General features: G+C 41.2%; 1 protein-coding gene across 2 annotated transcripts in view; it reads right to left on the bottom strand.

Annotated features, from left to right (window-relative positions):
* ASH1L (ASH1 like histone lysine methyltransferase) overlaps positions 1 to 14,300 on the bottom strand; it is a 139,017-nt gene that overhangs the window by 75,878 nt on the left and 48,839 nt on the right. For both annotated transcript variants that reach the window (XM_019662507.1, XM_019662506.1), the window contains exon 3: positions 6,754 to 11,308. In XM_019662507.1, coding sequence (XP_019518052.1) covers positions 6,754 to 11,308 — 4,555 coding nt within the window. The remainder of the gene's footprint in view (positions 1 to 6,753; positions 11,309 to 14,300) is intronic.

Raw genomic sequence — 14,300 nt, forward strand, 5'->3', positions numbered from 1 at the left:
AAAAAAAAAAAAAAAAAAAAAAAAAGACTCAACCTAATTTCAGTGAGGCCCTGAGAATCCTAGACTAAAAGACGAGGAATTTCCAAATGTAAATTAACAAAAACACAGTGAATGAACAGCTGTTGGATTAAATGTGTATTTCCTTAGACTAGATCCACTATTAAAACTTGCGTAACTTAATAGAGCGTGAATTTTGGTCATACCCTGTTGCGAGTTCAATATAAAGACCCAAGTAGCTAGGGAATGGTGTGAATGAGCAGGTTGTTTGATGTTTCTAACACTAGAAATATCTTTGGGTAAACGATGGTAAAACAGTGGAAGTATGCTAGATTTGGAAGGATGCTATGCAATAGTCAAAGATGATATAAATTAATTTTAAAATAACATATTTAAAACTAATCTCTAACACTGAAATCACTCCTTCCCACTGAAACTAAAGCAAGTTGCAAAATTTAATACCAAACTATCTGGAAACCTGTGATCAAGATTTTTTTGTTTCAAGTTTGGGATTCTTTGCTCTGGTTCACAGTTCACAGGAGTGCTGGAACTTCATTTTGAATGAGGTTAATGCTGAGATAAGAGCGGGCTCCACAATGGAAACAGCTGTTTCCAATTGTGGGAAATACATTTACTGAAAGCAGTACATTTCATCTGACTCACCAACTAAATGCACTATGATTCAGAGCCTGTGCTGATGATTTTTAAGCTAAAAGTCTGTTTTTCTCCTTCTAATTGGGCTGTTTCTCATAATGCCCAAATCAGACTATTCACTGAAATGGAATTCCCCTGGAAATTCCCAAAACCGCACTAATCACCACAATCAATTTTCTGATTCCATCTCTGTATGTTCACACTTCCCTTATGGGTTGATCTTATACACCATGTAGAGACTGTCAGAAATCAGAAAATTCTCCAGTTAAAAAAAACAAAACAAAAGTCGGTATGCTTTGCCTCAACCATTGTACTTTTACAGCGAATACACTTTTTCCAAACATTTAAGATCTAGCCCTAATTTACTCACGGGAGACAAAACAATTATCAACACCGACAATAACGTCCCACTGTCTGCTGCTTCTGGAACCTGGAGCCTGGAAGTGTAAAATGCTCTGTGCTGCTGCTCTGTTCTTCCATCTCTGAAATCAGCTCGCAGGTCTGGCACGTGCAGCCAGCCATGAGTTGAAATGCGCAGAAAACAGGAATGGAATCGCTTGACACTACAGGTCAGATGAGGCCTACTTCATGTCTACCTAACAGAGATACTTAATTAAATGGTTAGTTATTAAGAGTGCGTGAAACCAGAAAACCTGGCCTCACTTAAAGTGCCTAATTTCACTACAATTTCCTTTGCATAAAGCTGATCTCACACTGTTAGTACAGAACAGTATGTAAGTAAAAAGGAGCTACCACCACACGAACATTTCTAACGATCACACCTGTTCTTCTTTCTAAAGGTTTTAGGCTTTACTTTGTTTAATCCCAAACTGCTCTGAGTCCTCCTCTGTGACACCAGGAGAGAAAGTTAGATCCATGCTGCAGACTGCATATGAAGGAATATCATTCTTGCCTGGGCCCTAGTCTGATTTCAGTTATTTTCCCTCAAATTTACACCAGCATAACTTACCAAACAAGTCTGTTTTATTCCAACTAACACTTAGGATAAATTTACTCAATACCAATAGTAAAGAATCTTTTTTATTTTTTCCTTAATCAGTTAACAGTTTGAGATAGGCTTCACTTAACAATTGGTAATCCGCTTTTTTAAAAAGCTAAACTGGTTTTGGAATAATTTTAAATTTACAGAAAAGTTGCAAAGACAGTACAGCACAAGAATTCTCATCCTTTACCCAACTTCCCCTAATTTTAACATCTTCCATAACGACAGTACATTTGTCAAAACTGTGAAATTGACATTGGTATAATTTTTCAACGTATGTTCTTTTCCTGTTCTAGGGTCCAATTGAGGACATCACATTGTATTATATTTAGTTGTCATGTCTCCTCAATCTCCTTTGATGTGTGCAAGTTTCTCAACCTTTCCTGTTTTTTCAGGTTCTTGATACTTTCAAGGCGTATTGGTCCAGCATTTTGACCCTTTTTTGGTTTTGTTTTCTTATGATAAGACGTGGTTATGAGCTGTTGGAAAGAGTGTCACAGGACTGAAGCTCCCTTCTAATCATGCTATACCAGAGGGTACCTATTACCATCGTCACGGCAGCCCAGCTCCAGGTTGAGCTGTTGTTCAGCATCTTAGCTGTAGAGGGCAGTGTCACTGGCCCTCATATGTGGGATCCGAACCGGGGTCTTCTGGCGTCCCAAGCCAGTTCTGAACCATCGCGCCACTCGGCCGGCCCCAGGTCTCAATATTTTTGTATGTTAGTTTTTTAAAAGGAGAGAGACAAAAAAGGCAAGTTCTTGCTCTTAAAGCACATATCTTTGCATTGGTTAGACTTCCCTGCTATCTCATTCCCTGAGGACCCTGAAATCAGGCTCACATTCATCCTCACCCCAATTCCTTTAACCTGCCCCTTGGGTAACTTTAATGTCCATGTAGATGATACATTCAACAACCTAACCTGTCATCTCACCTCAATTCCCTACCTGTTATAAGCTCCTTCCCATATAACTCTTAAATCAGGGGCCTCAAACTAAAAATGTTCCTTGGAGCCAGACACACTACTTCCATCGCTGAACTGGCCATAACACACACACACACACACACACACACACACACACACACACACAGAGGAAACGGGACGGAGGCATACTGCAGAATGCATGTTCCAACTGGAGGGGAGGGGGAGCTGCCTTAGTGGAGACCCCACCATCAATGACATCCAGCAAATGTGGATTGTTGTCAGATGTTCTCATTTCTTTAAAAAGAGAAGCAGAATTCTGAAGTTTTATGTGAAAATTCCATATTTTTAAATTTTAGCAATTAATTTTTAAAAAACTGTAGAGATCATCACATAAACCGAAGGCTGATGGTTTTTATCCACTATTTGAAATACTGCAGCTCCTCAGAGCTGTCCATGGCTCTCCATTCTCTCTATAGGGAAATATCACTCTCATGATGACTGACAGACAGACGATTTATAAATGTAGAGTCTGTTTTTTACTGTGTTTCTGTAAAGTGAAATTGCTCATATACAACTGATAAGCAGAATACCAGGATGACATGGAAGCTGTGTGACTTCACATGATTTTCCAAACACACGCATGTTCAGAAGCACCAGGTTAGCAGCTGAACCAAGAGAACACTAACAAAAACGAAATGCAGGAAGCCATGGAGCGAGGCAGTCCGTTCACAATGCACGTCCATCCTACGTTCCCCCTCTTGGATCCAACGGGCCACAGACTTTCCTACAAGTGCTTGTTGTGTGGTTTCCCCACTCTTCACACAATAAACCAGAACAAGCTATACCTGGCAATGATATGATTTTGTGTCCAACTTAGCAGCTTCATCCCTTCTTTTTATCTCCTCCTATCAAGCTACCTTCATATTTTCCCAAAAAGTTAAGTCCCTATGTTTATTGTAGTATTTTTTTAACTTATTAAACACCTGAACGTTCTTTTAACGGTTGCTGGGGGGCCGGCCGAGTGGCGCGATGGTTAAGAACTCGCTTGGGATGCCAGAGGGCCCCGGTTCGGATCCCGCATATGAGGGCCAGTGAACACTGCCCTCCACAGCTAAGATGCTGAACAACAGCTCAACCTGGAGCTGGGCTGCCGTGAGTCGCTGGCGACGGCGTGGGCTGCAGTCCCTGTGGCAGTGGGTTGCCATGGGCTACCGTGTGCAGCCAGCAGCCAGCGTGAGCGGCCAGCCGCCGCAGTGAGCGGCCGTCCAGAAGCCGGCGACTGATCTGCCTCTCCAGGGAGGAGCGCAATGATGGTGCCAACTTGGGCAAGTGAAGCAACGTCCTCCACAACTAGACTGAAGAACAAAACGACAGCAACTTGTCTGTTCCCCTTCCCCAATCCCCCAGCACTGTTCCCATCCCCCCAATTCCCCAATAAAAAATCTTAAAAAAAAAAAAAAAAAAAAAACGGTTGCTGGTATTTTCTAGAATTGTATTTTTCTTGGTGCTGCGGTTACAACGTTGCATAGGCTTTGAGACTCTGCTCCCAACTCTATCTTTCCCAGAAGCCCTTTTATTTTAAGTGGATGACACCGCCAAACAAGTTTTTCAGAGCTCATAGTGAAATGCCCGTATGTCCAGCTCAAATATCTCTACTGAGCTCCAGAACTAGATGTCCAACTGCCTGCTCAACAGCCCCACCCGAAGGTTCTACCGGCTCTCAGGTGGGTAACGTGTGCTCTCCCTCGGCCTGTGGATGAGGGCATAGCACATGCTCAACTGTTCACACGAAACTGCCACCACCTTTGTCTAAGTAACATCGTCTCGTTGGACCACTGCAGCTGCCTCCAACTGGTTCCCTACAACTATTTTTGTCCTCTACAATTCAGCGTTCACACACCAGCCAGAACACACTTTTAAAAATGCAAATCTAAAACCAATACTCCCGTGTCCAGCGCTCTCAGTATAAAATCCAAAATCTTGCCATATGGTCTGGCCTCTTTCTCTTGCCACAACTCTCACCATTCTCTTTTGTAGTCCCTCTTCTATCACGATGACACCCCCACCCCAAGGCTTTTCAATACCTAAGTGCCTTTCAAGCTCAGGGTCTTCAAAAGAGCTCTCCGCTCACTCCTCAGCTTGAGAAGCTAGTGGCTCCTCATCTTACAAGTTTTAAGCCATAACTAAAAACCCTTATCTAAACAGGTAACTTTTCCCCCTTAATTATCCACCCTAACACTGTTATGCCAACTTGACAGCATTTTTCTCAATTACGACATTATTTATGTGCTCATCACTCTATTATCTTCACTAAGCTGACAGTTAATGAGGCCAGATAGCACGTCTTTACTCTCCGCTATATGCCAGGGACTCAAATAGTGCTATGATCCTAGAATTCAATAAATACACGAATAAGGGAATGGATGAGTAAATGAATGAGTGGAGTTCTGTTTACCTAGCTAACTGCTGCTCATCCTTCAGGTAACAGGTTAGGGTCCCTCTTTCAGGGGCGTCTGGCTGAGTTAGGCCCCACTGTACGCTCTCACAAAAACTTGTACTTTCTCCTTTGCTTACATACCCCTCATAACAGTTTTAATGACATTAATGTGTACTTTATTTAGTACCCGTCTCCTCCACTCTAAGTTCCTTGAGAGCAGTGAGCCCATGTGCCTTGCTCCCCATTACCTCACGGGGCCCACAAAGTAGAACGCCTGGCAGACAGGAGATATTCCACAACTTGTTGATTAAATACATATTTATCAAAAATTTATTGTGATGGTTACTAGACCTATTGTGGAGATCACTTTGTAAGGTATATAAATGCTGAATCACTGTTGTACACCTGACACTAATATAATATGTTGTATGTCGACTATAATTAAAAATAAATTAGAAAAATAAAATCTAAAAAAGGGCAGTGAGTGAATTATTCTACTCACATACCTTACTAAAAGGTCCCAGATTACCTATCTCTCTATCATTAAACAGATTTTAAAGATGTTAAAAAAAAATAAAAATGTTTTTGTTGAGCAAACCTAATTAAAGTTTAGGATTTTCTTTTCCTCTTTATTATACTGTTAAAAACTAAAGAATGCTCAGCTTCTCCATCAAGGTATCTTATTTTTCAAGTTTATGAATAATGAAAATTAGTAACAAAAACTCTTGTCTTTGAGGGGGCTTATCATTTCCTCTAATATTCAAGTTTTTAATCTTTTGGGTGAATAACAATACCAATTAACATCTGTGTGATTACTATATGCAAATCACTTTGATGACACTACAATCCCATTTACTTCTTATAATAACCCTACTAATCCCATTTTACAGGAAGGGATATTGAGGCTTAAATAGTTTACTTAGAAAATCTGCAGAAATGTATGGACTTGCTCCTAAAAAATACACACAAGCATACACGCACATTTTACTTATAGCATCAGAAAAGTTTACGGATTTCCTAGAGCTAATTTACAAACCCTGAGGTTTTGATAAAAAACTCCCGACTTAGAGATATCTTCTACATGAATGGGTAATGCTTCCTCTTTCTTGTTTCTACCTTCTCTTCTAAAAAGACACTTTCTAGACATTACAAATACATTATCTAGATTGGTTTTATGTCATTTTAGATCCAATAAAAGCAGCTTTTATAAAGTTACTTAAAGGAACTCTACAAAATGAAGCCCCCTCTGAATTTTCAGTTAAATTTTATGAAGTTGATTATCTGAATGCTTAGATTTTTATTGAGACATACAGAATGAAATATTCTTCCTGTAAAACAGAAGCATTTAATTGAGTTGTCAGAAAAGTCATGACGTATTTTTTCTACGTTTTTCGTAGCAAAAATGCATTACAACTTTTCCGACAACCCAATAATTATTGCATTAGTATATACTAAAAATTCTGCATAGCTATTAACAGATACCTATGAGCCATTCCTCACTAAAGAAACTGTGGGATAGCCTTTTTGGGTTAAGAAAGATAAATGCTTTTTTCTGGTTTTGAAAAGATGGAGTATTAATTAATTAATGCAAAGACATGCCTTATCTCACTTTTCACACCTACTGAAAATTAAAGCTTTGAAGATAACATTTCAACTACATTTATAAAAACAAAAGCCAGTAGACCTACTAAAAGTAATTGACTTCTCCAACCCAGTGACAGGCGGCACAGATCCCCTTACCTGCCAGGGTTGGGGCTGCCCTCCCGCCGGGAGGCAGTGGCTCCTTCCTGTGGGGCCGACTGTGTGACGTGTCCTGTGCAGAGAACAGTCCAGGGCTGTCAGGTAATTTCTTCCGGCCACTGGAGTTAGGGTTTGAGACTCTGCAGCTGCCGACTGCGCTTGTGAAAAGGTTTGTGTGTTCATCGCTGCTGGCCAGGTCAGAGTTGGGAGTGAATCCGCCAAGCGATAAACTTGGAGAACTTTCTGAACAGTCAATCTGTAAAGGTGTCTGCAACCCCAAGGCCAAAGGATTCGATTCTGAAGGCTCTCGGTGGACCCATGGTTCTTCTCTGTTGATTAAGCTTTTTGAAGGCGAGAGATGAGGGCAGGACATGTGACACCGGTGCTTTTCCTTATGCTTGTATCGCTCTCCGACAGGGTCCTTTCCAAACCGATAGCGCTTTAAGGACTCCAGGACAGACCTGGAAGAACCAGTGTCCATGGAAACCTGGGGCTGCTCGGAGGAGCGATGCTCCCGGTGCTTGTGCCGGTGCCGGTGCTTGTGCTCCACCATCCAGCCATAGGCCATCTCGGGGGGGACGCTGGGGTAGGTGCTCATGGACAGGAGGGGGGTCCTGCTGGTGGTCAGAAAGGCCTCCTGGCGAAGTAACTTATGCTTCTTCTTATGGTACTTGGTAGGGTTGAGGAGCAAATGACCGGCATGCATGTAGGAGGGAGGTGGGAGCGGAGTGGTGAAAGAAGGGGACGGCGGAGGTGGGTACAGAGTGGGGGGGTATCTGCCATAGTACCCTAGGCCTATGGGGGCAGCGGTCAGGGGTGAGGGCGAGTAAGGCATGCCGTAGGAGGGATAGAACCCAGTACTCGAAAGGGGAAAACTGAGGCTGTGCATGAAAGGCATTTCAGCCATCGCCTCCCTCATCTTAGGGGGTCTCCCTCTCTTCTTTTTTAAGTCAGGTTTTCGGATGTAGTGCAAAGGGTCTAAGGGGAAAGAAGGGTGTGTATAGAAACTATTAAAATTGATTCGAAAAATAGTTGGCAGGAGGTCTCGGGGGATAAAGTGATGGCTTCGATGGGTGATTCGAATCTCACTTAGACGGCTTATTAACTCCTCCAGCTCTGCAATGAAGTCTGGGTCCTGTCTGTTTCGGAGTTGCGGGTATTTCTTTTTCCGTTTTCGTTTCTGCCTTTTCATCTTGTCATAGCTGAGGTAATCATGATTCCTGCGCTTACATTTATGTTTATGTTTTTCTTTAAGACTGCTGAGGACTGTCGAGGTTTCCGGGGGGATCAGAGACACATGCTCAAAAGAATGCCTCCTCTTTTTTTGCCCACAAAATTTCTCAGCCCTGTCTGATGTGCTGTTATTATCTGTTCCAATTCCACTGTCGCTAGGAATGGTCTCATCGCTGTGAGACTCACTAATGGGAGAAGGAGTGGCTTCTTTCAGAGAGGTGAGCTCACTCAAATGGGAGGGAGAATTTGGCAGCAGAGTCGGAGGAGATAATCGCCTCCTCCCCTTGGAGGCCTTCTTCATCGCCAGGGTTGGAATCACGCTGCCCTGTCTGGAGTGTAAATGCAAGTAGGGCACCGCACTGGGCTCTACGAAGCCTGCGTCACTGCTCACGGGGCTCTGGCCTCCGCTAGTCCCAGAAGACTGGGAGCAAACGGGGGATGGAAGGATCTCGGAGCTACTGGCAGATGAGGGCAGTAAAGGGGGAAGGGACTGTCCGAATGCTGCCCCAGCTGCCTGCTGAGCTGTCTGCTCAAGAACAGCAAGGCTGGCAGGGCTAGCAGAGAGAATGCCATTTAAGACGGTTTTGGGTTTCCGGCCCCTCCTCTTTCCGATGTAAATGGTTCCCTTCTTGCTGACATTGATCTGCTGGCCCAATTTAGAGCCGAAAGTGGCAGCAAGACTTGACACTGTATTATGGAGCTTGGATTGCACTTTCCCTTTATTACTTGATTCTACAGAGCTTGAAAGAATCTGATTCAACAGTTTCTTTCTCTTTAAAGTCTTCATTTTATTTATTTTGCGGATAATTGTTTTCATCAACTGTCCATTGTTTCTCTTCGCAATTTTTTTATCTGGGTCCATCTCAAGGTCACTCATACTACAGACAGGTGGCCTGTGACTGTCATCTAGATCTTCTGGATCTTGAAGCTGATCCTCACTCTCAAAGAAATCACTGCTACTTCGATGGTGGTCACTTTCCGACTCTAGCTTGCTTGGACTTTCGGTGGCAACAAATGGAGCCACTGACAGGACAGGTGGCTTCATCTTGACCGGGGACCTCATTTGCCTCTTGGGTCGGCCTCTCTTTTTCGGAAAAGACAAACTTTGTTTGAAGGAAGGAATTTCAATTTCTGGCTGCAAAATTGGGGGTTCTTGTTCTTCCTTAGACTGCAAAGAGAAAACTTTGGAGGCAGGGATTTTTAAAGTCCTTTTAGGTGGACCTTCCAGTTGTGGCATCTCCTTAGATTTAGGTCTCCCTCTTTTGGGCTTGTAAATATCGGACAAAAGGTCACTAGAGACACACATGCTGGAGGACAGTTTGTGAGTAGTGAAAGACTTATGAGATGGTTTTTCACTGTCAGTCAGCAGAGCAAGAGACGGAGTGGTGGATTTGCTCAGCTTTGGCAACCGGCGTTTCAGGAAGTCATGATCTACGAATGAAGACGGTCCAAGGTTTTTCATGAACTTGGCTGGCTCAGAGTTACTACTGGATAGTGAGCTACAGGAAACGTTTTTAAAAAGCTCTGATCTTTCTAATTCTAGCCCTTTCGGAGACCGGCACGTGCTCCTTGCCACCACTTTAGTCCACCGAGGTTTCCTTCCTTTCCTTTTTTTTAATGGTTTGGACTGCAAACTAGAGCTTAGGCTCTCAGCAACCTGGCAGTGTTTGTCAGATGCAGTTACTGCACCAAGTTTTAGAAAGGGCTTGTTGCTAAATAAACTAGTGAAATTAACAACTGAAGGGGTAATTGTATGAATACTGGATTCAGAAGTCAAACCTGGCTTTTTTCCCAGAGAAGAGCTTATTCGTGGAATATCTATATGTGTAGTTTTGGAATCACTCAGCTCTTTATCAATCCCTTTACATTCAATGCTCAGGCTATGACCTACAGACCTATGACCAATGTTCAAGTGGGTACTTTCAGAAGTAAATTGGTTCTTTCCACCGGATTCAGAAATTTCTTCCATTAGTTCTGTGGTGGGACTTAAAAGTAACGGGTTAGGAGCCAACTGTGAAGAGCTTTCGGGTGGACTTCTGGTTAAAGGGTTAACAGAGACAGTAGGTGATGGGGAAGGAAGAGTGCTTTCTCCTACTGCACTAAAAGGGGATTTAACTGTAGACCCGTCAGAAGCACCTCCCATCTGAAAGTCTGGAGAAGTGCAATACGCGGGAGGCTGCTTTTCATGCTTCGAGGTTTCATATGACCCCCTTTCACTAGATGAGAAACTGTCCTGCTGAATGCATGTTCCTTCATTAAACATTTCTTTCTCCAAATTAATGATTTCTTTGCGAACTGAGAACTTTTCCAATATGCTTTCTTTGCTCTGCCGTATGATATTCTTCTCAAACATTTTGCTGGTGGTACTGTCTTTCAGGGATTCAGAAAGTTCCTGACTCTCATGACTGCTGATGTTTGTGCTACAAGAAGCCTTCAGTGGTTCCTGAGTGGGGAGCAGTGCTTCGGCTTTCAGGTTCAGGGCCTCTTTACTGACCAGTCCTGCCACAGGACAACTCACTAGTCTCTTTCCAATGTCCTTACTAACTAATCCCATTGCTGCATTTGCGACAATCTTCTTCGCACAGTCCTTGGCCACTAGGCCAACAGCAGAGCCCAACTTCTTTCCTAAGTCTTTGTTAACCAGTCCGACCACAGTGCCGAATCCTAGCTTCTTTGCAGATTCCTTACTCACCAAACCCGGGACAATGCCAATTCCTACCTTCTTTCCTGAGTCTTTGCTCAGCAGTCCTACCGTAGTGATAGCCCCTGGCTTTTTGCCTAAGTCTTTGTTAATGAAGACCGCTGTAGTGCCAGTTCCTAGTTTGTTCACGGAGTCCTTACTGACCAATCCCACTGTTGCATTAAACACTGGCTTTCTCCCAGGATCCCTAGTTGCCAAACCCAGGGCTGTGCTGATAGCTGGTTTTCTTATGAAGCCCTTATGTATCACCCCAGCTACAGAGCCAACGCCCGCGTTCCTGGTCAAGCCCTTGCTGACCAGTCGTGCAGTCGCAGTGCCAGCCCCCAGCTTCTTCGGTTTTGTCTTGGAAGACTTGGAGGGAGGACAAGTTGCAATAAGCTGTGCCAACTTCTCTGTTACACTTGTACCTCCATTAAGTAATGCTCTGTCCTTTAAATCAGGATCCCGGCCACCAACCAGAGCAGATGATGCTGCACTAATGTAATCTGTCATTTCTGAGTGTACTGGAGAAAGCTTCTTAGACAAAGGATTTTCTCCCTGTGAATGAAGATGGATGCTTTCTTCAGATTGGCATTCAATGGCGGCAACGTCACTTGCTTTCTTATACAATTTTGAAGGGTCCTAAAATTTGAACAAGAAAAAGGTTTTAGAGAGAGTAAAACTTATACCACTTCAGTTTAATATTATATTCGAACAAACTATTCAATCACATGTCAGATATAAGATAGGCAATAGCGCTTTAAAAAAAAAAATCTGGGGTAGCTGGTTAGCTCAGGTGGTTAGAGTGCAGGCTCGTAACACCAAGGTTGCCAGTTTGATTCCCACATGGGCAAAGGAGCTGTGCCCTCCACAACTAGGTTGAAAACAACTACTTGATTTGGAACTGATGGGTCCTGGAAAAACACATACTGTTCCCCAATAAAATTTCTAAAAAAAAAACTAACTGAACTAGAACAAATAATCTTAAAATTGATATGGAATCACAAAACAGAAAATCATAATAGCCAAAGCAATCCTGAGAGAAAAGAACAAAGTTGGAAGTTTCAAGCTCCCTGATTTCAAACTATACTACAAAGCTATAATAATGAAAACAGCATGGTGCTGGCACAAAAACAGAAACACAGATCAATGGAACAGAATACAGGGCCCAGAAGTAAACCCATGGGTATATGGTCAATTAGTCTATGACAAAGTAGGCAAAAATATACAATGGAGAGATGATCATCTCTTCAACAAATTGTGTTGGGAAAACTGAACAGATACATACCAAAAAAAAAAAAAGAAGAAGAAAGAAACTGGACCACTCATATACTGAAAAATAAATTCAAAATGGAATAAAGACTTACATATGAGACGTGAAACCATAAAACTCCTAGAAGAAAACATATAAGCTGTTTGATATCAATCTGAGTACTATCTTTTTAGATATGTCCCCTCAAGCAAGGCAAACAAAATAAAAAATAAACAAATGGGACTTCATCAAACTAAGAAGCTTCTTACAGTGAAGGAAACCATCAAGAAAACAAATACAACCTACTGAATGGGAGAAAATATTCATAAATGATATACCTGATAAGGGGTTGATAGTCAAAATATAAGGAACTCATACAACTCAATAACAAAAAAATAAACAATGCAATAAAAAAATGGGCAAAGTAGATGAAGAGACATTTCTCCAAAGAGGACATACAAATGGCCAACAGGCACATGAAAAGATGCTCAACATCACTAATCATCAGGGACATTCAAATCAAAACCACAATGAGATACCATATCATACCAATCAGAATAGCTGTCATCAAAAAGTCAACAAGTAACGTGTTGGCAAGTATGTGGAGAAAAGGGAAACTTTGTACCCCTCGGTGGGACTACCAATTGGTGCAGTCACTATGGAAAACAGTATGAAAGTTCCTCAAAAAACTAAAAACAGATCCACCATACCACCTAGCAATTCCACTTCTGGGTATTTATACCAAAAAAAAGGAAACAGACTCAAAAAGATACATATATCTCTGTGTTCACTGCAGCATTATTTACAATAGCCAAGATATGGAAGCAACCTGGGTATCCACTGACAGATGAATGAATAAAGAGGTGGTACATATGGACAATGAAATATTACTCAGCAATGAAAAAGAATGTAATCTTGCCATTTATGACAACACAGATGGACCTGTTGTATTATGCAAAGTAAAATAAGTCAAACAAAGAAAGACAAATACCATATGGTTTCACTTATGTGTGGAATGTAAAAAAAAAAAATGAACAAACAAAACAGACTTATAGAAACAGAGATTAAACTGACAGTTGCCGGGGTTGGAAGGATGGGTAAAAACGGTGAAGGGGAACACAGTCAATAATATTGCAATAAGTTTGCATGGTAACAGATGACTAATACTAGATTTAGTGTGGTGATCACATTGAAAGGTATAAAAATGTCAAATCACTACATTGTATACCTGAAACGAATATAATATTGTATACCAACTATACTTAAAAAATAAATTAAAATTAAAAAATAAAAAAACCTAATAATGTTACACTGATGCCAAAGTATGTTAGTTCTACTGCTGCTATATTAGAGGCTATCAAGATGTTATGCTGATTGGGCCGGCCAAGTGGCGCGATGGTTAAGAACTGGCTTGGGACGCCAGAGGGCCCCGGTTCGGATCCCACCCTCCAATTCCCCAATAAAAATCTTAAAAAAAAAAAAAAAAAGATGTTATGCTGGTTGACTTTCAACCACATAAACCTATTTTTTTACTGGGAATTGAGAAATATCCCTTTTGTGACATTGCTTCTAAAAGGCAAATTAATAGTCTCCTTTCACCTTTCTTTAGGCTGACTAAATACACATTAGCATATGAATGTACTGTTTGGGAAAAGAGAAATAATATCCATGGTCCTCTTTAAAATCATGGCTTACTGCCCACCTCCTTCATCGATGTCAAATGAATACAGGACAATCTCGGACCCACTCCCACTCTAACACATTCTCAACTGCAGTCTTTAATGAACAGTCAAGTTCTCTCTTAATTTGAGGGTATAGAAAAGACAATAAAATACATTCATATTTTCTTTAAAATGTGTTTTTATATAAAATCTTAGAGTTGGAAGTAATTTTTAAGTCATTAATGTAACTTGCTATCTAATGCACTATATACTTTACAAATGAATTCATTATTTTTTACAAAAGTCTGTGTCACTTTTGGAAGACAAAGGGTTTTTTCCTTCATGTTTCATCACATTTTTTTATTGAGGTATAATTGACATAAAGAATTCCTAACTATAAAATACAAAAGAAAAGATATTATGTTTATAGATAGAAGGCAGAAAAATGACAATTTTCCCTCAGCAAATTTATAAATTTAATGTGATCCCAATAAAAATACGAAGATTTCTTTGAGGAATAAGAAAAATTATAACATTCACTGGGAAAAGTAGACAAGCAAACATAGCTAGCAAATTCTAAAAATTAGAAAAGGGGATAATCGTATCAAATATTATTTTTGAAAGCCTCTATCATTAAAATAGTATAGAACTGACACATGAAAAGACAAAACAACCAATGAAACAAGACGGAAAACCCAAGAACAAATTCAAGCATACGTGT

Source organism: Hipposideros armiger, unplaced genomic scaffold (genome assembly GCF_001890085.2).
Source record: "Hipposideros armiger isolate ML-2016 unplaced genomic scaffold, ASM189008v1 scaffold_378, whole genome shotgun sequence".
In the NCBI taxonomy this organism is placed as follows: Eukaryota; Metazoa; Chordata; class Mammalia; order Chiroptera; family Hipposideridae; genus Hipposideros; species Hipposideros armiger.